We start from the raw sequence: 26,341 nt of genomic DNA on the forward strand, positions 1-26,341 counted from the left end.
TGCCGTTGTGAGAATGAGCATGAGAAGTGATCTTCACAGCTCCACGATCTACGACGTTGCAGAGAGAGCCGACGGATGGTAAGTGGAAGAGCATAGATCCTAAGGGCGGCGAGCATACAAACACTGCGCTCACGCCAACGGTGTCCAAGCCGAGAACGGTGAAGGATGAAAGGAGTCTATGCGCGAAACAAGGATAAAACAAACAAACAAACGTAGTGGAAAGCGTACGAACTGAGCAGGGACGACGGGGAGCGTGACGTTTGCGCCGCCGTCTGCGGGGCGCTGGTTGTTGAGGATGGCGAAGTCAGAGCGGAAAGTGGGGTGGTGGAGGAAGACCGAGAAAGTTGCGAAGCGGGAGCTACGTTGGGGGCAAAGGGTCAGTAGAACTGAAGAGGCGGCGAGAGATGGGGAAGAGCAGGTGGCAATGAGCGAGGATACTCACGCATCATCAGCCTCGTTAATCCATGTGATCCTCACATCCCCTTGCGAATGAGCATTCTCGAGAGGCTCGATCTGGAGGGCAGCGGCTGAGGCTGCAAGAAACGCAAGCGTGCTACAGAGATTCAGAATGCGTTTATCAGAAATAGTGATGAAGGAGAAGATAGAAGGAAGGGGGCAGAAGAGAGAGGAGAGAGAGGCGAGTAAGTCACATAAATGGAAGCACTGGCTAGCGAGGTAGTTGTTGAGGACGAGGTAGAGTCGTTGTAAGACGGGGCAAGTCCTCGGGCTGCTTAACGACTTCCACCACAGATGACGCAATACTGGCCACCCCATCTACCCGCCAAGGTCCTGACGTCGCCGGCCAAGAAACGAGAGCATATTTACATTACTCGCTACGCTTCGGCGAACGTTGCAAGCATTATAGGGTGAACGTGTGTCGAGCGAGTGTAAGGACTCGAAGCCTGGCTTTATAAGATGGAGAACGCATGTCAAGTGAAAGCTCAGGAATGTCCCAGAAGCAAACGTGAAACAAAGCGACGCGGCATGGGGGATATGGGAAAAGAAAAGCAATTCGACTCAGGGTGCAATTAGGAGATAGGAGTGCATGGGGTGTTTTTGACCGTGGTTGATTGCAAGCAAGCCTACTAGTCGAGATTTGAACCCATGATATCTTAAGATTGACAAACACTTATTTGATATACACCCACCCCATTTCCCTAAACTTACATGCCGATATGGAGGACGCACTGCAGCGAAGGAACTGTATCCTCTCATAAATCACCCTCATATGTACCGATTCCCCGTTTCCCTGTTTATCTTCTCTCCATTCCAGTAATTCGCCCGGAGGATCCCTCGGCGGGATCGGGCGCAACAAGACACCATAATGATCCCCAGTAAATGAGTGCATGCCAAGCGACGCGAACACAATGTTATTGTCCTTTTGGTCTGGTTCGGATGTCAGTGTCAACGAAGAGGTAGACGTTAATGCAGAAGTAGGTGCGGTCGTGGTTGTGGTCGTGGTCGTGGCCGCGGGCGGCCACGGATGGAGGCTGAGCATGATACGCATCACGCCGTCCGCGTCGAACGAAATGGACGGGTCGGGCAGGGTTTCAGGCGGGACATACTGTAGATCCCCGATACCGTAATTCCTACTGTGCGCATAATACCCGTACACCCGCTCATTGGCGAACATCTTGTAGTCTGCGGCGAGCATCGAGTTATGCGGCGACGCGGCTGATCCTCTCCCTCGCGTGCGTTTATGGGCCCCGGGGTGCGGGTCGTCCCAGATGAGGAGCCGCCGATCGTGCCCTCGGGTGAGGCACTCGGCTTGAAGGCGGTAAAAGGCGCGGCTGAAGCCCTCGCCGTATGCCACCGGGATGTCGATGTCGAGGGCGGAGAACAGAGCGTATACTCTGTCCTCGGGGCGGGTGGTGTCGCGATAGCGCATCGCGTGGAACAGGGAGAGGGCTTGATGGACGCCTGGCTCGTAGACCGTACGGTGCTGATGCCCAGGAGTTGCTGACGGAAGAAAAAAGCAACCGTAAGCAGAAGCACCCGGAGACGTAAGGAGCTGGACAATGGACAACGCGTACCTGTGGCACTCGGATTCGAGTTCACGATACCCTCTCGAAAAGCGCTCAGGTTTGACTCCGCGTCGCTGAGGAGAGTCCAGTCCTTCGCGAAGCACTCCATACGTGGGGGGGCGAGGAGTTCCGGGAGGGTCCACCCCCTTGCACACCAGGGATCCCCCGTAATCGATGCCATCGAGCTCTCGGATGAGCGAGTTGAAAGGTACACCGCACAGACGTACGCACGGCGGTACCATCCAAACATCTGGTGGATCGATTCACTTCTCTCCGCTTCACTTATGCAGATGCTGTCCATCCACAAGTACCGACACCCCCAGCGCGATTCGACAACCTCCCGAAAGCCCGCAAGTTTCTTGAACCCCTTCTTCTCAGCCGCCTGAACGCGCGATGGGACCGCCGGTTTCTCTGAGCCCCTGGAGACTCTCGACGCGATTTTAGTGTATAGGGCGAGTTTATGAGCAGCAGCAGGGATATGCATTTCGTCGTTGAAGTCGGCGAAGCACAGCTCCTCCTCGGGCGGGTCTTCCCAGCGATGCGACAGGATCGCATACTGGCCAAGCAACTCGATCTGTTCGAGGACCATGTGGGTGGGGATGGATGTATGTGCCCTGTTTGCGGCGATTAGATCGCGAACGGCTGAGAGGATGGCGGGAATAGGGACATGGTAGGATGGATTGTCGGCATTGTAGCGAGCGAGCTTGCAGTGAAGGCACGATATGAAATTGCCGCCCTCTGCATCGTCGCCCTCTCCTACCAGCACGCCTCCGGCCTTCATCATCGCGGAATACACATACGGCCGCACCCCCTCCGCCCTCCTGCTCAACCACTCTTGCTCGCGCATATCACCTGCATACGGACGCTCCAACTTGGCACGTTCATCCACGACGTACGCAGAATAAATCATATTCGCTATCGTCCCCATGAGCGCCGTGCACGTCAGCGGGCATGCAGTCCAGGTCTTCAGGGAGCCGGAGATGTTGCTCGCGAGCTCGGCGCGTGTGATGGTGCGGTTTGTGCGGGTGTCGAAGACGTGGAAGGGGCATCGGGCGGCGTAGGCTGAGATGTAGCGATCGTACCTGATATTGCGAAGGAGGAATGCATGTATGGATGAGATGCGGGCGGCGTGGATACGGCGATGGACTCACTGGATGGATACCCAAAAGCAACCCAACATCAGCTCCGCATCCACAACACGGTAAAGGTCAAGACTGTCTCACCTCATCCTGAGAGATGGTGTACGGGAGTCAGGAGCGAGATCACAGACTGGTAAGAAGCCACGTACTCGAACGGCATCCCAATCCACTCCATGCTGCTCAACTGTATCTCCCGTTCGAGCTAGCTTGTCTTGCTGTTTCCGGCGTTTCGCTAGGCCCAAGGATTTGCTGACACCCATCACCAGGTCGGTTCCCAGGCAAGCTTCAGTGGACTGAGAATAGATTTAATACTGTGCGTGGGGTTCAGACGGACCTGGGTAGGTGGCAACTTCTGGCGCTAGATCATGGCCGTCAGCGCTTCGGTTTCTTTATGTAAGTCAATTGAGATCTGACTGTTGGAGCAGATTTTCGCTCGCCAAAAGCTTCTTTGTTCATTTCATGTCGTCGTCGATTCTGTAAGTCGTGTTGCTGCAGCTGTACTGAAGCTAGGCGTAGAACTAAGCTCACCAACTCCTGAAGCTCACCTTTGCAGCTCCCAAACGAGATCCTGACGGCCATCGTAAATGAGTTAGACAACTTGAACACGCCCAAGACAGTGTGCGCACTCCTCCTCGTATCCCGCCGTTTCCGGGACATCACAATACGCCACATCTACAAAGAAATGGATATATCATTCTTCCATCGCAAACAACTTCCGACACTCATGTTCCTATCGCGGAACATCTCGTCGAACCCTGGTGTGCAGTTCACCACCTCCTTTATATTCGAATACCTCACGATGCTGTCCTCGACCAGCGACAGCGTGCAGGCGAACATCGAGCTTATTCTCCCGCACCTGGTGAACGTCGGCCGTCTACACATTACCTTCTGGCCTGTCGGTGTCTTCGACCCCCGTGCACTGCGCTTGCTCCCTCCCAGCGCCCGGCTCTCCCACCTCTGCGTGGATCGCAGCACCGAGTTGACGCATCTCTCGCCGTTCCTCACCCGGTCCCACCCCTCACTCGAGACCCTGATCATACGCACAGCGAATCCACGCGCGGTCCCTTGCCAACCCATCCAACCCACCGACGAGAAGTTATCAGCGAGAACGTTGTTTCCTAACCTCCGATCCCTCTCCGCGCCAATTGAGGACCTCCTGCTGTTCACGGATATTCCGAATTCGCTGGTGAACCTTTCTGTTGCCGGACACGGCCCATATTATCCCGTCGGCGACGAGGTCGAGTATGTCCTCCAGAACTTCAAGGGATTGCGTACGCTGTCCGTAGACGAGACCTACTTCTACGACGTACTAGTGCTTTTGCTACGCGGTCTTCCCAACCTCGAGTACCTCTCCTTGGATGGCGCATCGGTACGTCCACCACCGCATCAAAGTCACTGGTTCTTACTCATGCACCTCAATGTATCTTAGATGCCACCAGGTGCAAATGCCAACAAGCTATCTCTGTTCTCTTCGACCAAGTTGAGATATATCCGCCTCGCGTATACTTCGCAGGATCCGCTCGACATGGCCACCATATTCTTCAGCATTGTGGACACACTATTGGTATTTGACATTGATCGTGGAACGAACTATGCGCGGGTGTGTAGGGATCCGATGGACAAATTTATAGTCAACTCTGGTACTGTTTCCGATTCGAAATGGACGCAATGGTGGGAGCAGGCGGTCCCAGAGGTCGAGAGCGTTGGTAAGCTGAGTTTGTTATCCTCCGTAGTTCAAGGCTGAGCCGTCGTTCGTCCTGGAAATCAAAGAGCGTGGGATATTCGAGGATGCCATCTAATGCTCTAGGAAAAGGTATTGGGATACTCTGTAAGTCCTACAGTGGAATCCGTAAAGATCTAACCCAGTAGAGCTTAGATGAGACTGGGTAGGTGAAGGTAAGACGTACTCCAACTTTTGACGGTAGATCATGTTTCTGTCGAAAGTGGGCGTCGGCGCTTCTCTAGCGTATTTCTCACACCTATGTCTGAATTGACTTGAACCTGTCAACTACTAAGCACAGAAAAGGACCATAGAACCCAGTATACCCTACTCTGTATTCCTTGTAGATTGTGGCGTGCGGCAGAGAGGAGGACCATCTTCAAGGGCAAGTAACTGTCACGGACAAGTTCTTCCTTCCAATAACACGTCGGCCAACCACACTCCAACCACGCCCACGAACTCAAAAGCGACCTAGGAGGGGTAACTGAGTGATTCTTTTTTTTACCCTTCGACAAGTGTCGGCATGAAGACAGGATCTGCTACCTCCCGTCCGCTCAAAATCATGTGGCATTTGAGAGTCGAAAACGCTGAACGCCTGTGGTACATGATAATTTTCACAACGAGGAGTAACGGAAACGAGTCCAAAATACAGACATCTAGATGGTGGTACACCCTTGGGCTGACTGCAGTAGTTACACGGACAAGCAGGATGATGCGGGCGTAATGTAACTACTGGTGGACTGATATCAAGTAAAATGAGCAAAAACTGCGTGAAAGAAATGAGAGAGATTGAGTACACACCATGATTGATGTTATTGGAGCCCCCGACGTTGCTGCCGCTGATGGTACCGACGTAAGTATCGCCGGTGAGTGTGTGGATATAATTAATATTGACGGTGCGATATGTGCTATCAATTGTGAAGGAATTACCAGCAGATATAGAGTTTGTGCCAGTCAAGCCCACAATGTCGCGTGCAGAGATGGTTATGGTGAGATCACCTTGATCGGGTGAAGAGGCAGGATCATGGTCACGGTCTGCAGGTGCTGATGGGGGGAGGTTGAGGTGGAGATTGTTAAGATAATTGAAAGGATTGGAACGCGATGGAAAGGTAGGGGGTATAGTGGTTGCGCTCCAATCAACGCTTGCAATGAATCCCAGGTTTCCGACATAGATATCAACGTTGACACGGAGATGCAGTATAAGATAGCAACGCCGAGAATAGTTCTCGGTGGGGGAAGGTTGATATCGTAGTACTTGTCTCTCGGGTTGAGGATATTCGTCAATGAATTGGGAGCGCGAAAGGCCACGCTGAATAGCATTCATCTCTGCTGTATGAGAGTGTCAGAGGGCGCGTCACAATTAATAAACCATACTTGCCATGATAACGGCCGAAAGCAAATGGGGCGGTAGCATGGCGTATTTCATTCATGATCTCGTTCTTCTGATACCATGGATTGTTTGCTTCTTCTCCGTCATAGAAATGTAACCGTTCCAATTTATCCTCAGAGAGTGAAACTAAGGTCGATGGGGAATTATGGCAGACGTAGCCACTTACCAGGTCATGTGAAAGAAAGGAAAGGCAGGCATCGCTGCTGGCAAACTCAAGACTGACACTCAACTCCAAGCTTGTCTCGGGGTACCATTGAAACTACGGAAATTCAGGACCAACATGTGAGATCAGAGTAAGCGCTGTGCTTACCCTGTGCACTATGAACTGGGTAGTGCTTGTCCCAAATGAGAATGTGCGTTTGACCTTGATGTGAGCCTCCCTTTTTCGATCATATGCTGCTTGCCTAGCAAGCTGCAGGACATCATCTGGAGTTGATACTAAGTCGTTGCGTTCGTATCCACCTTTCGCAGACTCAATGACGATGTCGTTCCAATCCCGCCAACTCCTGGATGATTCAATAGCGTCACAAAGGCAGATACAATTTGAAATTGACGCTCACTGAGGTCGGCGTGGCTTCCATTGAAACTCCTTCGGACAGCTGTTCTTTCTATACAATAGACGTAACCTGCCGGTAAGTAACTTGTCAAACTCATGAAATGAGATGGTCGATCCGGGGCTCCAAGTGCAATCGAAGCGGACATGGATAGCTGATTTCGTCAAGTCCCAGTCAGAACCCTAGTGCAATGATCACCTTTTATGTATAACTCGTACTGTGTACTTAGATGGTGCCCACATGTCAGTGGTCTGGCCTTCAAATCTTTGACTCTATGCTCACTTGATTTCTTTATCTTCGTCCATCTGGAGGGGGAGAAATGGTTCTCATGAAGGGGTTGCTCTGAGATGGGTCTATTGCCTGGAAACCATGGTGACCATGCGATAGATCTCACGGATGTCGACCTCTTACGATTCCGTCATTGGGAATGATGTGGTTCTGTGCACAGTGATATAAGGATGTTGAAGCATGGATGGAAAGCCAGTACTGGCCATTTTCAATATTTTCAGCATCTACTGCTGGTGTCTGGAACACGCGGTTGCCACTGGTTGTCATACAGCTGCTACGAGTCTAACACTATTATGGTAACCTCACGGAAAGGGGTCTCGCATGGTATCTAATGGGTAATTTAGGTATTTAAGTACTATATTTACATGATGTATCCTGGATCGCGACGAGCACACATCATATTACTTCGATGTGATGTCCTCGTGCGACGATTTCAACACTCACCCATCTGCAATACATGATTCAAATCGCCTCATTACAGCCTACTTCGTCAACAGACATATGAACGTCGCGAAATAGGATCTTTGTGGCGCGAAATCTGTCGCCGAAAATCCAAGCATCCAATATAACAAACAAAGCGAACTGCTTGACTGCCGGGGAAAGTTAGACGGGGCCCACCGCCCAAGATCGCTTCACAGGGTGCATTTCAGAAGGTGGTCAGATACGATGGTCCCCAGCTCCCAGTGGAGGAACGGCGAGAGCTCCAGAGATTCGAGTGTAGCTAGAATTACTTCCTACGCAAACCAGAAACGGGGCTCCACGCGTCAAAAGAGACAGCCATGGGCCAATTGTAGCCTTGGGCAAAATGTTCCGCCCCCACGCAGTACCCTAGCCTTCCCTAGGATCTCGAACCGATTATCCTAGTCCAGTCGGTTAGTGAAGCGCGCCTCCGGGCCCGTCAAAGTCATGAAGAAAACACCTACATTGGATAGAACGAACCCCAACGGCGAATTCGGAGGAGTCGAGACATGTCAACTGAATAATAATCTGGTGTACATCATATTTGAATGGGGATGCGGCGTAGTAGAGACAGTGGCGAGCGTAAACCGCAAGAGGCAAGCGCTGAGAGGGAGCGGGGTTCGAGAATCCCAACCAATTGGTGTAGAGTAGATTCGTCTGCTACTTCTACTCATTGGACGAGCCTTTCCAACTCAACCCCCCGCAATTAGACTGAAGCGTAGGATGCAAGGACATAGAAAGCATGGAAGAGACTCTGGGAGGCGGCCAGAGAGCGCAGATCATGTGTAGTGTCGTATTACTGTAAAGAAGATTGTCGGGGGTGCCACACGACCAACGGGAATACGAAAGGCACCAGTAGTGACTCAAAGGAAAGATCGCGGCGCCCAAGGCTAGCCAAACGTTTGATGTCACCACTGACGACGATTGTTTGCCCCATCTGATGAAAAGCTCGACGTGCTGGAAGCCCCTCAGTCCAAACCGCCACTTTCACTTCAGCTTCAGCTTTAACTAGGTGACGCCTGGGTGCAACGAGCCTCTCTTTGGGGAGGCTCGGAATATCTGCATTGAGAGGCCGTAGAGACCCTCCATCCCCTGGCACTCGAGAATAAGGCCACCCAGACCCGCTGTGACAGACGCCTTCGAGCTCTAGTGGTAAGACAGAAGCTACGCCGGGACTTGTTGTCTGCAACGAGTAAACGAGTAAGAAGACGGATGTTCGGGCCGGCAACATCCGCGCTTAGTGCCTATGGCTTTGCAAATTGCCTTTCTGTCATTCCCCGTTCGGTCACCAACGTGCGTCCCCATCACATCTTCGCCAAAGGTGATCCGGAACTTGGGAACGACCAACAGGCGACATATCTATCATACTCCACGAATCGAACTGGCTTTCCAATACCACACCCGCCAAGCTCCTTGTAACTTACCAAAGCGCTTGCAGGCTCGCACATCTTCGTACCTAGGATGTGGCGTGAGGGGAATGGGATAGAGGGAGGCCGCGTGGAATGTGGATGTGAACGTTTGATTGTGCGTCGATGAGTCCGTCATCCCATGGTCTTACCCATACCTAACGCTCTTGCAGTAAGCTTGTCGGGGGCGTGTCTGTCTCAGTGGCACGAGCGTGTGCCACAAGCGCCACGATGCTCCTGGGCAACCGCCCAGCTCAAACCAATCTTCGCATGGATTGAGAAATTGCCGAAATCAACGCACCCTGGCCCTTAGCTGGGCTCCTCATTCAATCCAACTTGTCGTTGCCTGCTCGTCTAGAGCCTACCCTGCCTCGCTTTTCAACAGACTCTCTCAGTACGCGGACCTCGCGAATATCCTCTTCCACGTCCGCCCTGCTGGAAGCTCCCATTTTGCCCCATACCAGCAGATGCATGTGCATTTGCTACCCTTACTCACTCCCGCCAACCGATGTTACAGATGATGAATGTACGAACACCGGTCGCAACCCATCGTTTCTATTACTCGCCGAACCAGACCGCGTTCAGGCCGACGACATGGTGGAAGAGAGGAGGATAGGCAATCACCACGCCGTGTGCATTTTTCAAGGAGCAGAGAACACTAGAGAGCATCGGTTGATATCTGAGGAGACGCTTTGAAAGAGGAGGACGAGTTCTAGCGCGGGTCCACTCACGCGCTGTACCATCACCGGGGATCGTAGCAAAATCGGAAGGATATGTTGCGTCTATCTACTCTTCCATCTATGGGCCTCCAGCTCGACTCTGCTGCCCGCTTTATCCTCAATCGCGACGTCGCACTGGCTTTCGATACTGTGGAGGGAAAAGAATGAACTGGACGCACCATTTCCACAACTATCACCGCATCAGAAATGCCACGCCGCCGACAGCCAACAAGACCTGGCTGCCACTCGAGAAGTCCCCCCTCTCCGCGCAGCCTCTCATTGCTTCCGCTATTACCTCTCCCCGCCGCCACCATGGTGCTCCCGCTCCAGCACTTCAGCACACAGGTACTTGGAACTCCGGAACTAAGAAACCTGCGGCTGAGCGTGCTGAACCTGCGAGCGACAACATGAATGCCCGATGTGTATCTGAGTGCGTGTACAGAGGTGCTGTCTCCACAGTCTGCGGGTTGAGTGTAGCGACCTAGTTTATCACCAAGATGTTGACGTTGAACGCTTGAGTGTTCTACATCATTGTGAATCGGTGGATGGAGAGGTAGACAATGAGGGCGTTGAACCGGAAGAGGGGAAAGAATACTGGGGTGGTTCGGGGAATGAACTATTTTTCGCTCTGATTTCAAGCTCCGGTCTCCATCGGTCGTACATCCTGGATTCATCTTTTTATTACTCTACCCAGTATCCCCGTCTCCCTTACCACGCTATCCCCGCCACCATACACTAGATTTTAGATTATCGACACTTTAGCTTCATTGTGTTATGCACTATTCTGTTCACTGTTCTCTCGCCCTTCCTCCGCTTCTTCCTAACTTGTTCTCACAGCTTTTCCTCTTCTCTCCATGTCTTTGTACCGTCTCTCCTACTCATCATATAAATCTCATAGTTGTCTACCGCCAGAAGATCCACCCTAAACCCTTGTCATCGTCATCGTCACTTTGCGGCGCCTTCTCAGCCTCAAATTCCCCTTCAATAAATACGCCTTCAGGTCGTGTAGAGCGCATGTCTAAGTCAGCTTCCCCTTCATCCACAAGAATATGAGGTCGTCAACGTATCCACGAGTGGTCCTACATCCTGCTGGCGTACGAGTGGCTGTAGGGCCACAATATCACTCCCCTGGAAATGACTACTAACGCTTGAGTCAGATGTCCGGCTCTTATGGGTTCACGGCAGGAGCTCGGTGTGCACGTGGATCAGCACATGCTGGAGCACTCACGTCTCGCCACTTTACGCAGGTATCACAGCAACGGTGTTGTCGCTTCTCAGGCAAGGACGGCAATGCATGTTGATGACAAGCGGTAGATTGATGCTACACGGACAATTTAGAAATGCTTATGTATTTAGGAGGAAATGTCCTGCAGCTTTTGGATATCCTTCCAATGAGGACCTATGGCAATATCCTGTATGTCAAGAAAAATGGTTTTACAGGTCGTCATCACCATCAAGCACGGGTAGATCACTATAGTGTAGTTTCTGAACACGGGAGGAATCCAGAGGATGCGGGCAGCTGGCGAGCCTTGATTGCCCGCATGGTAAAGCCATTGTCCACGGCGAAAAGATGGACGAGGCGGGGGACATCTTTGTTTGTACAGGGCATCATTGGCGCGCAGGTAATTGCCATGTTCTTTGGATATGCAACTGAAGACCGTGGCAGAGAAGGCCGCTTGTCCTGCAGTTGCTGCCCTGTTGCAGCATCCCAGATGCGGATTGTCTTGTCGTATGACCCTGATACGATCTGCGCCCCATTAGGCGAGACCGCGACGGAATTGACCCCGTGTTCATGCCCAGTGAGCGCATCGCCGACCTGCTGCCTTGTTGCAGCATCCCAGATGCGGATTGTCTTGTCGTATGACCCTGAGACGATCTGCGCCCCGTCAGGCAAGACCGCGACGGAATTGACCCCGTGTTCATGCCCAGTGAGCGCATCGCCGACCTGCTGTCCTGTTGCAGCATCCCAGATGCGGATCGTCTTGTCGTATGACCCTGAGACGATCTGCGCCCCGTCAGGCAAGACCGCGACGGAATTGACCCCGTGTTCATGCCCAGTGAGCGCATCGCCGACCTGCTGTCTTGTTGCAGCATCCCAGATGCGGATTGTGTCGTCGTCTGACCCTGATACGATCTGCGGCCCGTCAGGCGAGAACACGACGGAATTGACCCTGTGTTCATGCCCAGTGAACACATCGCCGACCTGCTGTCCTGTTGCAGCATCCCAGATGCGGATTGTCTTGTCGTGTGACCCTGATACAATCTGCGCCCCGTCAGGCGAGAACGCGACGGAATTGACACTGCGTTGTGCAGCAATCACTTGGGGTTCTGTAGTTGGCCAGATCTTTTCACGCCCGTTGGTTATGGTTATGGGAATGCAAAATTGGTCTTCATAAAGTTGCCTGACCTTCGATGCTTCAGGCGAGAAAGTAAAGCCTAAGTAATACACCTGTGGCGCAGAGAGCATGTAGCCATCGCGAAATCGCTTCTCAAATTTGATGAAGTCCTCTAGGATTGAGACGAGCTCTCCAGGTGAGTGTAACTATTGATAATTAGTCAATGATGAACGGTGACGACGGAATACATCACACTCACTGACGCCCACTTCCGGAAGCGAGGCAGCATCCAGCCTGGCCCATCTTGCTGGCTTTTCATGCAGCTATGGACCTCGAGCCAATACAGAAAACGATTCTTGAGAAAAAATGAAAGAGCCGCTCTCAGGTGATTCAGTCCTTCAGCCCACGATTTCTGGGGATTGGTGGGGGTGACTTGCTTGTCAAGCTCGCCGAGGGATTTGTCCAGGTGATACGCAGCGCATCGACACGCATACTTCAGCTCAGGATCAAGTTTCTCGGCTCGCTCCTGAAGACCTTCGATTTCGCTGTTCAACGCGTATGATGTGTCAAAACCACACATGTTGAATCTGAGCTGGGCATTTGTAATGTCGAGACATGCCAGAGCCAGCAGTTCTTGATGGCGCGGCCCAATATCAACTGAGAAGTCAGATCCTTTAGGCGCCTTGACTTCGCCTTCTCCAGGCACCTTGACCGGCCCAACAAGGAAGTCGCGGAAGGACGTATGAAGGGGTAAAACGGGCACTTCGTTGGCGTCAAAGGTGCTCCCGCTAAGCAAAGAGCCGAGCAAGGGAAGTATTGACTCCAAGGCTGACTGCTCTTCGTGTGGCTGCAAGACCAACTCCGAGGCCAACTGCCTTTCGCGAGAAAGGGTGGCAGCAGCAAGCGGCAGTAAGGTGTTGCGGCGCTGCGGTGAGTGCACTAGGAAGATGGCTGCCATCAGGTGCTTGAACGCTTTCAATCGGAGGTCATTTTGTGAGTCAATGTATGCCTCCAGGACCTGCTCATATGTTCCATACAGGCTGTTGAAATCCCCAACTTCTAACTTCCTGATGAAGTGTTCCCTACTCACTTGTGAACCTGTTGTCAGCTCAGTACAGAGGAGAGCAGCACATTGGAACAGGCCCTCCGCCGCATCTGTGACACGGTTTACGAGCTTCGCAAGATCCGGCCATTGACCAAGTTTCCCATGAACGAAGATGCGGATGTCCTCAACAGTGAGCCATTGTTCATCATCAAGCGATATTCGCGCTATGGGTAATTGAGAGTTGAACCTCACAAGGATATCCGCATTTGGCCGGCAAGTGAAGAGAAAGCGGCAATGTTGCGGAAGGTCGGATGAAGACGAAATGATTTTGTGAAGAAGGTCAAGCAAGGGACGCAATTCCGAGCATTCGTCCAGAGCATCGATGACAAACAGGATGGGTCTACGGCTATCCGCATGCTTCAGCCCTTCAACCAATAGAACTTTTACTTGATCGTCAAGGGGAGAGCCCTTAACGTGCTCCATGTCGAGGGTACGCAAATAGCGAAGATAAAGGGGGTCACGCGACGCAAGGCCCCAGGCCCATGTAAGAAGAAGTTTATCGATGGAACGATTGGCCACTGATCGATTGAAAGCAAAAAAAGACACATTGGCAAGGGACAGCTGCTGTTTCTTGACGTTTCCGAGTGCTCGAGATACGGTGTGGATAATGGCCGACTTTCCCTTGCCAGCGACACCGTACAGCAGCAAGGCGCGCTGATCCCCCTTGAGAATGACCCACTTTTGAATATGTGTAAGAATGGCTTCGCGCGTGCCTTCGGCACAGGACTTCGAGTGGTCAAGCCCCGCATCGTCCGCGTGGGGAAGCGAATCCACGAACGAGTTATCCTCTACGTTTCGTCAGATACGGTCGTTTGGAACTGCATTGTACCCACCTATTTTGGTGACAATATGCAGTATGTCGCACAGCATTTCCTGCATATCCAGATCCCGATTCTGCTCAAGACGCTTCATGATGGTCCCAAGCTGCCCTTGAAGCTTCTTGATCTCTCCTTCTAGGTCCTGCAAGTTCGCAGCTGATAAAGACGATGAGCCATCACAAAGCTCCCTACAATGGAACACTGACCAATTTTGGTTGGCGACAGCAAAGCGACAAAGTAGAGGCATCGATACACTGCTGGAAACACGTATTGATAGACTCTAGTTTGGTTTGGGCGATGTTGGTCTAGCTTGCGGTTGTCCCAGTCTGCAACAAGCATGCAGGCGTCACCGACAGCTTGTAACAAGCCGGTAACGGATTCGCGGCACTTGACGTAACCGTCGCATTCCTGAACAGAGGAATTGGTGTCGATTTACGCAAATATGATTGAAGTCTTACTGAGGCAATTGCTTCCACTAGCCCTATGATGACTTTACCAACCGGAGTCGTAAGCTGCGTTTCGTGGATAAGTCGTCGAATGTGCGAAAATGGAAACGGGCTACCTCTAACAATGCTTTCCCAACTCCGATGAAACGCTTAACATTGGCGAAGGTTGCGAGAAAGATAGAGTTGATGGGAGGGAGATCACCAATGCTCGAGAGCTTGCGGTCGAACTTGGAGTGAGTGGTACGCTTGAAAGTCATAACGGGGGCCTCTTTCAAGGAGCACAACAACTCGGGAGACGTCCAGGAGACTTTGACTATCGAGATGGTCAGCATATATAGCCGAAATATATGTAAGGTACAAACCATCACCATCCAGGGAGCCCAATGGCACCTTCGTCTGAGCAAGTAGTTTCTCTTCATGCTTGTCGGTCACATAGAGCCTGATTTCAACATTCGTCGTAGGGTTAGAAAAGCTGCGCAATATCAGAGCAGCCACACATCCGAAATGGCAGAACCTACAAGATCATGGGTGGGTTTTCCATCGGTTTTGCTTTCTTCTTCTTCACGAGATTTGCAAAGCTATCCAGCCTGATAAGATTCGCGAAGACGCATAAACAGAGTACGGACTCTCACCAATTCGTAGATAGCTTTGGCGTAGCCTCCGTATCCCTCTTTGCAGTCTCTTTGTGCAACGAATCGATTGGGTATCCCGCATCTTCAAAACCCTCGATGAACACGATGGCGCGCACCGGGTACTGGGACTTGAACACCTTGAATGTTGTTTTTGAGAGGCCTATTAAACCTCGGCATCCAACGTCTTGAAGAAAGTGGTGAACAGTAGTCTTGGGCGAGACGGAGGGACTCACAGGTTACTGCAGTGTAAGCAAACTCAGTGTCGCTCTGCGACGTCGCCATCTTTCGAGTCGTGGTCGATGAGAACAACGAGGCAAGCGTCTCTTTTGAACGGACATGCGCACCATTGCATGACATACGTGGGACCCAGCTATGAATAAGAATTGATGGGGACACGATGGACCGCCCGAGGGAACTAAATTCCAAATACAGCAGAACCCAACATCACGTCAGTGCGTCGGCCAATCACTCAGACCGCCTCACATCCACAGAGCTCGACAACTGCTGCGTCAGATTGTCCTCATCTTCCGCGCGTCCTCTCATCCAGCCAGTCAGCTTGCACCGAAGAGGATCCTTTGGCGCTCCTCATATTTCTCAAGTACGTTTGTGGTTTTGTCAATAACTGATGCCCGAAGTCAGTCACTAGTCATAACTTGAAGCACTAGGACAAACTAGGGAGGAGACTAGGCGTAGATGCAAAAAGGAGATCCACTAAATCCAAGCGAGCGCAGCGGACGGACTGAGGAGGAGTGCGAAGAGGTAGGCACGAGGAGTCGTCAACTACGAGCCTTCTGGCGTAGAAGTGGCTTATGGATAGCGGGGGCGTTGGAGTGATTGCTGACTTGAAGAGAGAGTGACGCTGGCGATTTCAACCCGCAAATCTACGCAAACAGTCGAGGCGAAAAGATATATGGACAGTGTTAGCGGGGTTGAGTGGCAAAGACATGCCGCCGCGGAACAACGGGGCATCTGCGGTAATTGCCGTTGATGAGTTGACAAGACGGCCGACTAGCCACGCAGATGATTGAGGCGATGACATAGCAGCATCGGGAGCCGGTCGCGACTTGAGGAGAGAGGAATGTGCCTGGTGATGAAGAGACTCAAACCTGACGGCGAAACCGATCCACAGAAATTATCGCAAGCTTCAAGAGGGAAGGAGATGCGAAGGACGTGTCGGATGGTGGTGGTGGTGGTGGTCGTAGATGTCCGCGACAGGTGGGGAGGCGGAAGTGAAGATCGCTGGACTCTTCAGGCGATGGGGTGGGTGGGGCATCGATCTGACGGAAACCAATTATCAATTTCTTGCTAGCAGGGGAGGGAGGAGAAAGCGGTGCAGGGATAAGAAGGGGAAAGGGAGGTGTTTGGAAGAGAACGTACTTCGGACAATGGCTTTCCGATCCGTTATCCACCGGCATAGCGCACTCATCCACGCGGACGAGATACGAGAGGATGAGGCACACCTCCTGCAAATGGTGTGTCACAATAGTCGTCGCCAAGGAAGGTCCTAGCGCCCGGGCGCGCTCTTCGTGCAACCATGTATCCCGCAAGTATCGACGCCAAAAGATCGGCCCTCATCAGCTCGCCAAGGTGAACACCAATGGAGCAGGACAGAGGGGCCTCCTCGACTTGCCCTTCCAATACACCGTGTCATGAGTATCGTGGTAAGCCATATGACACGCCGAATTGCGGTGCAAGGGTGGGCTCGGATCCGTCGGGAACGAGGGTACGGCGACGCCCAAAGAGCGGCGAGAGGTAGGACACAACCCGTACCCTTCGCCCAACGCACACAGTGACCGACAAACTCGGTTTCGACTGCCCTGGACAGTGGGCTCCGGGGTTGGCCATGCGTCAACAACGTCGATATTGCCACAACTGCGTTGCTGACATCGACGAAGCCTGGAATTTCGGCGTAAGACCATTCGCGCAGCACACTGGGGGGCGACGGTAGAAGCAGACGAGGAACTGGCAAGCCGCCGCGAACACGAACCTGGATGGCTTCATCGCTGCTGCGACAGGCGCAGGCGAGATCCTGGCATCTTTCGAAGAGTACAAAGCCACAAGAGGCGTGAGCAGGTCGTTGAGGAGATATTTGTACGACGGCGGAGGGAATTCGAGGAGTTAGGTATACGGATTGGCGGATACGGGATCGTAATCCGGCAAGTGTTCTGCGCGGATACCGGCTTCGCACTTGCGCAAGGGAGGGCCCTCGAGATCAATTCATACGACCATTGAAATCCTATATTCTGTGTTTCGCCGTCCATCCCATCCATGGGTCACGTAAGGCTCGAATCGTACTTTAGGCACCCAGACTTGAGGGATTAATGATATTCATTATCGTTCGAAACGTTTGATGCCCAAGAGTTCTCGTGGGTGGGCCGTTGTCTGAACGCGATGCAGGAAGTAGTGGATTTGAACTCCCTATATTCCATGCATGGGTCAGCAAGACTCTTCATGGCAGTGAAACGAGAGACGCACCGGAAGGAACCCTTCTACCACGAAACAAACTTAAGAATTCTGCACCAGCAGGGAAAGAACTGGCCGCCTGGCCCAATCTGAGGAGTGTGCTTGTAATGTCTGGACATCAGTTTCGCAAATAGTGTAATGGTTGGTGGTCGTTGGGTGCTTCAGCAGGCCCTCTATGATAGATGAGAATTCACCGAATGGTTGATTGGGAACCCAAAAGTGATGGTCGCTCCATGTGCGCGCACTTGAAGGAGCGGAGAGCGTCGGCGGGTATCCCACGTTGCACTCCCGCAGTGCACCGTCGTTGTGAATCGCAGCAACGTCGAGAGGATTGGTAACTGCTATCTACCTTTCTATCTATGCGCCCCACCTCGACTCAGTCACTGGGCGTGGATATGCTCGCCACTTCGTCCATTGGGATAGCTGAGGACATACTAGAGAGTTTGAGAAAGCCACTCAAGGCGGCTTTTGCCGCGTGAGCCCGCCACCAGCACAGCCACCCTCCGACCTCGCCTCCGTGCCATTCATCGACATCCCTTCGTTACTGTTAAGCACTATTCTCTCCGTTTATCACACATTCGACGCTTTACTGCACTCGCCATATGGCTACCACTTTCTTGGCCAGCCGGATTGCCTTCAACCGTCGCTTGCTGGAGGTTTTAGCGGAAGCGGATGATTTGGTAGAGGAGCAGACTGCGGGACGGATGCGGCCAGGAGGGCGGGTGAGATTGGAGAGTCTTGGGGATGATGTTTGGTTGCAACAATTCCGGTAGACTCGTTCCCAGTCCCTGTGTTGTAGTTTGAGAATTCAGTGGTATCAAATAGCTTCACCCGTAGCGAAATCAATCAGCTTGTAATGCACCTAGACCTACCGGAATCTGTCCGATGTCCAGATAGTGGAGCTGCGGAGGACCGAGTTACTGCTCTTTGCATGCTTCTACGACGTCTCGCGTATTCCATCCGTCTCGTTGACGTTGAACTCATCTTTGGATGGGAGCGGTCTCGGTTCTCGAGGATCACACGAATTACGGCACTCATTCTATGGCATCGATGGAAGCATCTTTTGCGTTTCGATCCCGTGCGATTATCCCCTGAAAAACTCGAGACCCTTGCTGCATTTGTGGCACTCAAGGGTGCACCGCTGGACGTTGTCGTTGCATTTCTTGATGGAACCCTTCGCAAGAATGCTCGCCCTGTCCGGAACCAGCGAATGGTGTTCAACGGATGGAAACGGATTCATTGCTTGAAGTATCATCTTCTCCTTTCGCCTGATGGCATCGCCATCCATGTTTATGGCCCAGTTGAAGGACGAAGGCATGATGAAACTGTCTACAAGGAGAGTGGCCTAGCGAACCTTTTGCGTACCCATTTTCATACACGAGATGGGCGACTTCTCTTCATTTATGGGGACAGTGGGTATAGCTGCAAGGGGCAGGTTCTCTCACCTTACAAAGGGTCAGTTATTACAGATGAGCAGCGCATGTGGAACAATGCTATGAGCAAGGTCCGTGAACCGGTAGAGTGGATATTTGGGGAGGTGGTGAAGCAGTTTGCGTTCCTCGACTTCAGCCACAACCTCAAGCTCCTTCTGCAACCATGTGGGCTCTATTATCTCATCGCTATCCTCTTCTGCAACGCACACACCATTCTACACCGACCACAAACCCCTCAATACTTCCATTGTCCGCCACCTACTTTGACAGAATACTTCCACGGCGAGCCTGTTGATGACGAAGAACTGGATGCCTGGTGTATGTCAACACCATGGGGGGAGTGTGAGGTACCAGAGGGTGTTACTGGTGACTCAGAGGATCCCAGTCAATCAGCGCAGCAGGAGATGGAGTGAATATATACATATCATACAATAAGAACAGAATAATATACTGTAATTATTTATCCTTTGATACATTGACGGCCAACGTGAGTATAGCAGTTGTCAATGCATTGAGCTGGTCTTTCTGCTGACGCTCACGCTCCATCTCTTCTGCTTGTCGCTCAATATCATGTTTTTGTTGGGCTTCCATCAATGACGAGATGCCATGCAAGATGCCGATCGTCTCTTTATGCAGGTTAGTGAGCTCTTCGTGACGAAGCTGGTCCAAGGTACGGAGTTCCTGCAGAGATTTCTGGTCAGACGATATCTGCTCCAATATCAGTGCGGCGGCATGGCTGTGGCGACGTTTCCGCGGAGGGAATTCAAATTCAAAGTTCTCCTTCTCTGCCGTAGAGAAGGAGAGCGGACGGCGTCTATGAGTATCGTCAGCAAAACGAATCAGCTATACAACAGGCGAGCTTACTTAAGTACTCGTTGAGCTTGTTTTTCGCGCACACTTGCTCCCGGAAGAGCCGATACGTCCACCAGAGACTCGCGATGAACAAGCCCCTTCATAGATGCTTCGCGTAGCTCGGAGGATGCTTGAGACTCAACAGACCTCTTCTTTTTTATCTGTGCAGATTGTTCATCTTTGATACTGCTGTGTACATCGTACAGCTGAGCAAGGCCGGTCAGCAGCTATAGAGTTTTGTTAGAAAATTCAATCCGCCTAAACGGAGGTATCCCTCACTTCCACATGCGCGTCAACTTCCTCGTTCGTGCCGGTAGACTGTAACGATCGAGTCTCATCGCGCTGGAGCAACAATCAGTATGTGTATCTGAGTTCACAAACCTGATCATACCTTATGGGATTGAATTAGCTTCTCAAACCGCTTTCGGCAGGCATACACAGTTCTGTCGATGACAGACTGAGGCCCCTCAAGCGCGGTGTGCTGCCGAAGAGTCTCGGCCAGCGTTTCCCATGCCTTGGTGACCATTTTCGTGTTGGGTTCATCGAATGGGCGCACATTGTCCACTTCTTTGATGAGGCGCCGGTCTTGCCAGGGAAGCCACCGCGGCGACCGTGCATTTTTGGACTGTCTTTGGCTAGTGGTATCTTCAGGTGTTTGGCTACTATCGTCAGGCAGACTTCCTTGCTCGCAATCCCATGCAGGGGAGGGCTGGTGTTGTACTGGGTCAGCAACTGATGTCGAGGAATCAATTGGGATGTCAGATGGTTTTATTGGCAGTTTGATCCGGATTTTCAGAGGTGAGGAGTCTTGATGAATGGTCTTTTGTCGTTTAGCCCTGACCATGGAGAGAAATACGCAAGTAAACGCTCAATTATCGTGAGTTACGACGCGCCGCGCTCAAAGCCGCTGGGTGGCTATCTCACGCGGAAAAAGCCGCCGGTGGCTGACTAAGCAGCCTCTGGTGGCTTTCGCAAACTCTCTACTGTGTGCTATCCGGCGCTATGAGATTTGGGAGAATGGGTAGACATCCTCGACGCATTCATGAAGCGGGTTGAATCGTTGCAAGGACTAGTAACCGAGAGCCGGACTATATGTTATTTTGACGTGTCTCTGATAATACCAAAATACTCACAACGTTGTCGAAGTCAAGGTCGTGGTAGAGGACCTGCTCCGGGCCGGCGATATCCGAAGCTACTCGTCCCCGCTAACGATCATTCAACGTCAAGCTTGATATTGAATATTGAAGCCTCCACATCATCCACTTGCCTCATCTCCGTCTCATAACATCTTCGACCAAGTTGAACGCACGTTCTAGCTCGCAATTTCAGCGGCGTGCCACCTAAAACTCAGGACGCGCGCTCGAATGCGTCGTTTCAAAGTGCTCTGAACACTTGGTGCAGGAATTCTCTTCAGGAAGCGGAGAAGAGTGGGACAATGGTGTACCGTCGTCGGTGAGTTGCTCATAATCAGCGATTTTGCGACCGGCCGACACGCTAAATCTAGTGAGTACCCCCAAATCTTCAAGCTTCAAGCTCTTTCGACACTGGTCTCGCGCGTAGCCAGTCATGCATCATCTTTGGCGTTGGCCACGACGGCAACGGTGACCCCCAGCCCTTCCCGCTGCCTCAAAACACGAAGGCTGGTCTATGTACCACTACGGTTTGACAGACATCCCCGCTATCATCCCCCTCAATGGACGCCACGCGCACCGTGACTTCCCGCCTACCCATCCTCCCGCTCAGCCCGTGGACCTCGACCAACGTCCACCCAACGCCCTCTTCTCATTCCAGGGCCACATACACCTCCAGAGCATATATCATCCTTTCATTTTATACGCCCTCTCTCGCCGCGGCTGAACGACACTACCCACAACCTACGGGATCTCAGAGCTGACAGAGAGGCGGCGGTCGCTCCGCAGCACATGTGCGTCTTTCCAGAGGCAGAGCGCGCCAGCGGGTACCCAAGGAGGAGGCGACATGAAAAGAGGGAGACGACGGCTGGCGCGGTGCTACTCATCAGGATGGGTCGCTTCTGTATGTATACCCTGGCCCCAGCTCGATTTTTCAGCTGGCCGAATCCTCTCTCCGCAGCGGCATCATGCTATGATCGCAGGCGCCTACGACGTTCGCGCTGCATCACCGTTTTGATGGAGAATAAGGATGGCGTGGACGTCAAAGTCACCCTCGCATCGTCCCAGATTTCATGACTGGCCCCTCCAGCCGCTAGCCTCACATTCTCCGCGCTACATGACGAGTCTCCCGCCCCTCGCTCCCTCGCTGCCGCTCCTGGAAGTTGGAAACAGCTTTTCTCCACGCAACAGCCATTGATCGAATACCCACGTGCGACTTTGGAATGATCCTACCACTGGACGTGCTGAACCAGCGACTTTGGGTATGATCGCGTATACGTACAAGGAGTACGGGAACATCCAAGTCATCATGTCCCTGCTCCACGTGTCTCTCTCCACGTCTCCATGTGTCCTTGGCATCATCGAAACAACGCAACCTTGGCTTGTAGGTGTCTTCAACATTACCCCACGCGCACTATGTCTCACTACGTCTCCCTCCACTCTACACTGCCTCGCCTCCTTGATTGGCTTCCTTCTCCGCCAGTAGAGCTCTCCAATGTCACAGTCAATGCCCCCTTACCCAATATCATCAGTCCGCCACCCACAAGCACATGGGGAGGCATGGGTACTATCCCCACGTCAGACTCTGTGTTTGGCAAGGGTGAGAGGAATCGCGATTCTACTGCTTTCGTGGGCCTTCAGTACTCAATGTCTCAGCTACACGACTCACAAGCCCCTCGTATCTACCGACGTAGCTACGGGGGCAGGCCCGACTCCAGCGGCGTCACATTCAAGATGCGGCGCTCAGCTCGACTTCGCCACTCCCAGGGGCTCTGCGCAGCCCCGAGCAATAGCAGGGTACACGTCTCACTTCGCCTTGATGATTTGATGATGGAGAAGGACACCACGAACGCACCATCCTCATGCCAAATCCTCCGCCGCTCCCGACAACGAGGCCTCAAGATGGCTGGCCACCCCATACGGAACGACGGGATACGAGCACAGTGTTGAGGGACTCGGCCACTTCTTCTCCGTGCGTCCGTTTCTCCATCGAACCAAGACGTTGAACGGTCTCTCTCTTTCTCACACACACACACATTGTTCCTGAGGCGAGGCGAGTTCCGAAGAAGCGGAGTTCTGAAGAAGGGGAGGGAGGGGGAAATGAGAAAAAGCCAGGGCGGAACACTGGCACTGCGGCACACGGAACGGCCCGATTTTTTGCTGATTCAAGGTCCGGTCACCATTCCCCCTCCGTTTACCTCTTGGTTCGCGATCATCCCATGTTCCATGTCTGCACGAAGTGGACCTTTTCTATTTTTTATGATTCTTCGAATACGCATACACACTATTGCCTGCTTGACGCTACTTGATTTATCGTGGCTTTCGCCATGTCGTGGGTTCTCTAGCATTCACCGTCCCTGGACCGCGGTACATCTCCCTCAAGCCGTGCCCTCCGGCTCTAGTCTCCGGATACGGAGGGGATATCGTGAGTGTTCGGCGTACTTAAATAATGTGGATTCTGGACTGACGGCGTTTTGGACTGCTGGCAGACGGTTCTTTCAAGATCTCGGGCATACCTACGAACAGCAGGGTAGCGGGCCTGATTTGGACGTCACCCGCGAATCCCGCCGCTTCATCCGTGCCCAGCTTTAACTCCACGCACGCCGAGTTTGGCCTCAACCAGCAAACACAGCGTCCATCTATTCCGGGTACTCTACATCTGGGGCTATTTCGTCGCTCGTATCAAGTACGCGCCGGTGGATTCGTCATGCCAACACTTCCCCCCCCACACACAGACTTTTGATGATGGTCTTGCATGCAGTTGATAATCCCTGTCGTTACTTCTTCGTAGCTACTGCTGCGTCCAGTTCCAGCCCCGTTTCATTGTCCCCACGTGGTCTGGGCGTCTGAGCAACATCCCTAGTTGCCTCTTCCCGCAGCGCTGACTCCACGTGCACTGCGAATTCCCGCCTCTCCCCCGCCCTCTCGGGTTCGCCGCAACTCTGATACTGTCGGCAACCACCCAGGTCCATCTTATCGTTCTCAGACCGTGGAACGCAACATGGCAGTATGTCGAGCGGCAGCTATCTCGGAACATGGGACACACAATTCTCACTGGGCGCCTCTAGACGTGGGGGGCAGCGACGTCCCTGCTACTCGATCCTTTTCTTTCTCCTCGCGTCACGTCGGTGCGTGTCTGCATGCCCCAGTCAACATACAGCCGTATTCTTAGCACGACATCACACAAGTAGAATGGAAGACGTACCGTGTGTGATGGATGGTTATCGATTTCTCGATAGGCGCTACAATACGTTCATGGCCAATGAGCTGCAGAACCGCGCCGACGATCCGAAGGCTTCGACGTCAAAGCTTTGGAGGTCGAGAATAGGATCTTGGGTATCGGCGGTCCCACGATGGGAGAATGTGCAGGCGTTGGATTGTCGCCGAGGCCGTAATCACTGCTCTCTAGCAATTCCTTGCAGATTATCCGAGAGAATCCCTCCTCCCCCACGCCCAACCAGCGGTAACGCGCAAAACTCACAACAGCGTCACTTACGAGCATCGACAAGCATCCGTTGCCTCACGGCGGAAAGTGGACGTGTGGTGCGTGAAAATGAATATCGAAGCCTCGATAGGCGCGAAGACTTATTGATGAACCAAGGGCTGTATGACCTCTCGGCATCGATCCGAACTTTGAAGGCCAGGCGTCAACCCCCGAGTAGGTGGGCTTGGGCTTGGGCAGTGTGACGGCGAGGCATCGCCAGCGTTCAGTAGAATTCACGATCTCAGGATCGAGGGCCTCTTACCATCCCATTACGGCGCGCCGAAATTGCGGCGGATACCAAGTAGCTAGGGCAAGTGCACGACGAAGTACAGGTATGCGGTTTGGTACAGTTGTTCGCCTGCGTATGAGTGTGGAGAGAGTCGCAGGAGACGTAGATGCGCCCAGGGTACACGATTGGTTGGCAGTTGGCGGTTGGATCGTAGAGGGTAGAGGCGGTGTCGTACATGTGCGTGATAAACGAGGGGAGGTGGACGGAGAGAGTACCTCAAGGCGTAGTTGCGAGACGGGGAGTATCGACTGCATACAAATGAACGGGGAGGATCACTGGAGTGACAGCGCTCAAGAGGGAGCACAAAGGGTTGCTAGTGCCGAGCTGGCTAGCGTAAATGTGGTATGTGGAGGTCAGGAGGGGAGAGGCGTTGAAGCTTGAAGAGTGGCGAGGACCTGCCGTCGCAAACTGACAGAGGAGGTGGGGTAGTCCCTAAATTGCGGGAACGAGCGACGGTACTGAATCTCAAGCCGCGATCTATGCAAACGATGGAGTCGAGAAGATACATTGACAGCGGGAGTGCAGAGTCGTTGAGTGGCGAAGACACGCCGCCGCGGAACGACGGAGAAGCTCCGTTGATTACGATTTCTGAGTTGAAGAGACGGCTGCCCAACCACGCAAACGATTGAGCCTGTGACACAGCTCAATCTGGGATGGCGGGTGCGAAACTTTCATCGTCGCAAATAGACATGATGTATCGCAGACTCGTGAATAAGACGGGCCACGAAGGAAGTGTTGGACGGTGGTACCACACGTTCACGCCCATCAGCAGGCGGGAAGTGAGAATATCGATCTGCCTCTACGTATCCCAAGGCGGGAGGCAGTAGGACATCTTGTAAAGAGCGATTGTTCGTATGCCGCCTGCGGGAGATGGGCGAGCTAAGGAACTTATGGAGAGATGACAAAGTGTTTGGTGGAAAGCGCGTACCTGTCAATGCCTGTCCGATACGTGATTCCCCAGCACAGCGCGCACAGCAACACACGGGTATTATGCAAAAGGCGCGTCACGATAGTCGTCATGAGGTCAGCGTAGGTGGGTCTCGGTAGCAAGGCGCAACACTTCATAGATATTTGAAGTTCGAGCAAGCGAGGGAGGGATCGTCTATTCAATGGTTCCGCGAGCATTCCCGGGTTCACAGGGGTATCCGATTCCGCTCGCCAACTCCAAATTCAACTGCTACCACGGTCCACCACATGCACAGCAGATGTGTGCTTTGAGTTGACCCAAGTGGCACGAACACCAGGTCAAAGCGACCTGAAGACTGAAACGGGTATTCAGCTGCGCAGCCACCCTCGTTCTGAATCTGTGGATACGTATTCGAATCCATTCGAAGTGTCGGTAGACCCAAAGATGACGAAACGGTGAAGCGAAGTCGGGTGAATTGCCCTTGGACTTAACAAGCAATGGTCGACAACCGATCGTAAAAATATGCAACTGCCTGGTGGCGTAAGGTCACCTGGAGGTTGATGATGAACGCAGCTGCCAACATGGTTGAGAGATACGACTCCCGCCATCTTTTCTCTACTCGAACGCCTCTCTACCCGGCGTTGTCAGACCTCAGCAAATGGCGAGGTGTGAGGTTCAGAGGAGCATATAAGTGAAAGTAGCCGTCTGCGTAGGTAGGTTCGCCTGCTCGTTAGCCATCGTTAGTCG

At 52.7% G+C, this 26,341-nt stretch overlaps 5 protein-coding genes across 5 annotated transcripts; 3 read left to right on the top strand and 2 right to left on the bottom strand.

Moving 5' to 3' along the window:
* Window positions 1–33: 33 nt before the first annotated feature.
* Window positions 34–3,423, bottom strand: PC9H_002697 (uncharacterized protein; the record flags this gene model as incomplete). Its single annotated transcript, XM_036772332.1, has 7 exons — window positions 34–48; window positions 119–176; window positions 233–358; window positions 443–533; window positions 1,189–1,959; window positions 2,034–3,106; window positions 3,248–3,423. 7 exons carry the CDS (start codon window positions 3,421–3,423, stop codon window positions 34–36), a joined length of 2,310 nt encoding a protein of 769 aa, XP_036625978.1.
* Window positions 3,424–3,622: 199 nt separating this feature from the next.
* On the top strand, window positions 3,623–4,962 carry PC9H_002698 (uncharacterized protein; the record flags this gene model as incomplete). The annotated part of the gene is made up of 4 exons (XM_036772333.1): window positions 3,623–3,639; window positions 3,704–4,532; window positions 4,593–4,865; window positions 4,897–4,962. 4 exons carry the CDS (start codon window positions 3,623–3,625, stop codon window positions 4,960–4,962), a joined length of 1,185 nt encoding a protein of 394 aa, XP_036625979.1.
* Window positions 4,963–5,612: 650 nt separating this feature from the next.
* Window positions 5,613–6,297, bottom strand: PC9H_002699 (uncharacterized protein; the record flags this gene model as incomplete). Its single annotated transcript, XM_036772334.1, has 3 exons — window positions 5,613–5,623; window positions 5,685–6,212; window positions 6,258–6,297. 3 exons carry the CDS (start codon window positions 6,295–6,297, stop codon window positions 5,613–5,615), a joined length of 579 nt encoding a protein of 192 aa, XP_036625980.1.
* A 3,566-nt stretch (window positions 6,298–9,863) lies between these two features.
* On the top strand, window positions 9,864–10,438 carry PC9H_002700 (uncharacterized protein; the record flags this gene model as incomplete). Its single annotated transcript, XM_036772335.1, has 2 exons — window positions 9,864–10,129; window positions 10,177–10,438. 2 exons carry the CDS (start codon window positions 9,864–9,866, stop codon window positions 10,436–10,438), a joined length of 528 nt encoding a protein of 175 aa, XP_036625981.1.
* Window positions 10,439–22,330: 11,892 nt separating this feature from the next.
* PC9H_002701 (uncharacterized protein) lies at window positions 22,331–22,864 on the top strand (the record flags this gene model as incomplete). The annotated part of the gene is made up of 1 exon (XM_036772336.1): window positions 22,331–22,864. The coding sequence occupies one exon, from the start codon at window positions 22,331–22,333 to the stop codon at window positions 22,862–22,864; it is 534 nt and encodes a 177-aa protein (XP_036625982.1).
* Between the last annotated feature and the right edge of the window lie 3,477 nt (window positions 22,865–26,341).

This window comes from Pleurotus ostreatus, assembly GCF_014466165.1.
Source record: "Pleurotus ostreatus strain PC9 chromosome Unknown scaffold_11, whole genome shotgun sequence".
Taxonomy (NCBI): Eukaryota; Fungi; Basidiomycota; class Agaricomycetes; order Agaricales; family Pleurotaceae; genus Pleurotus; species Pleurotus ostreatus.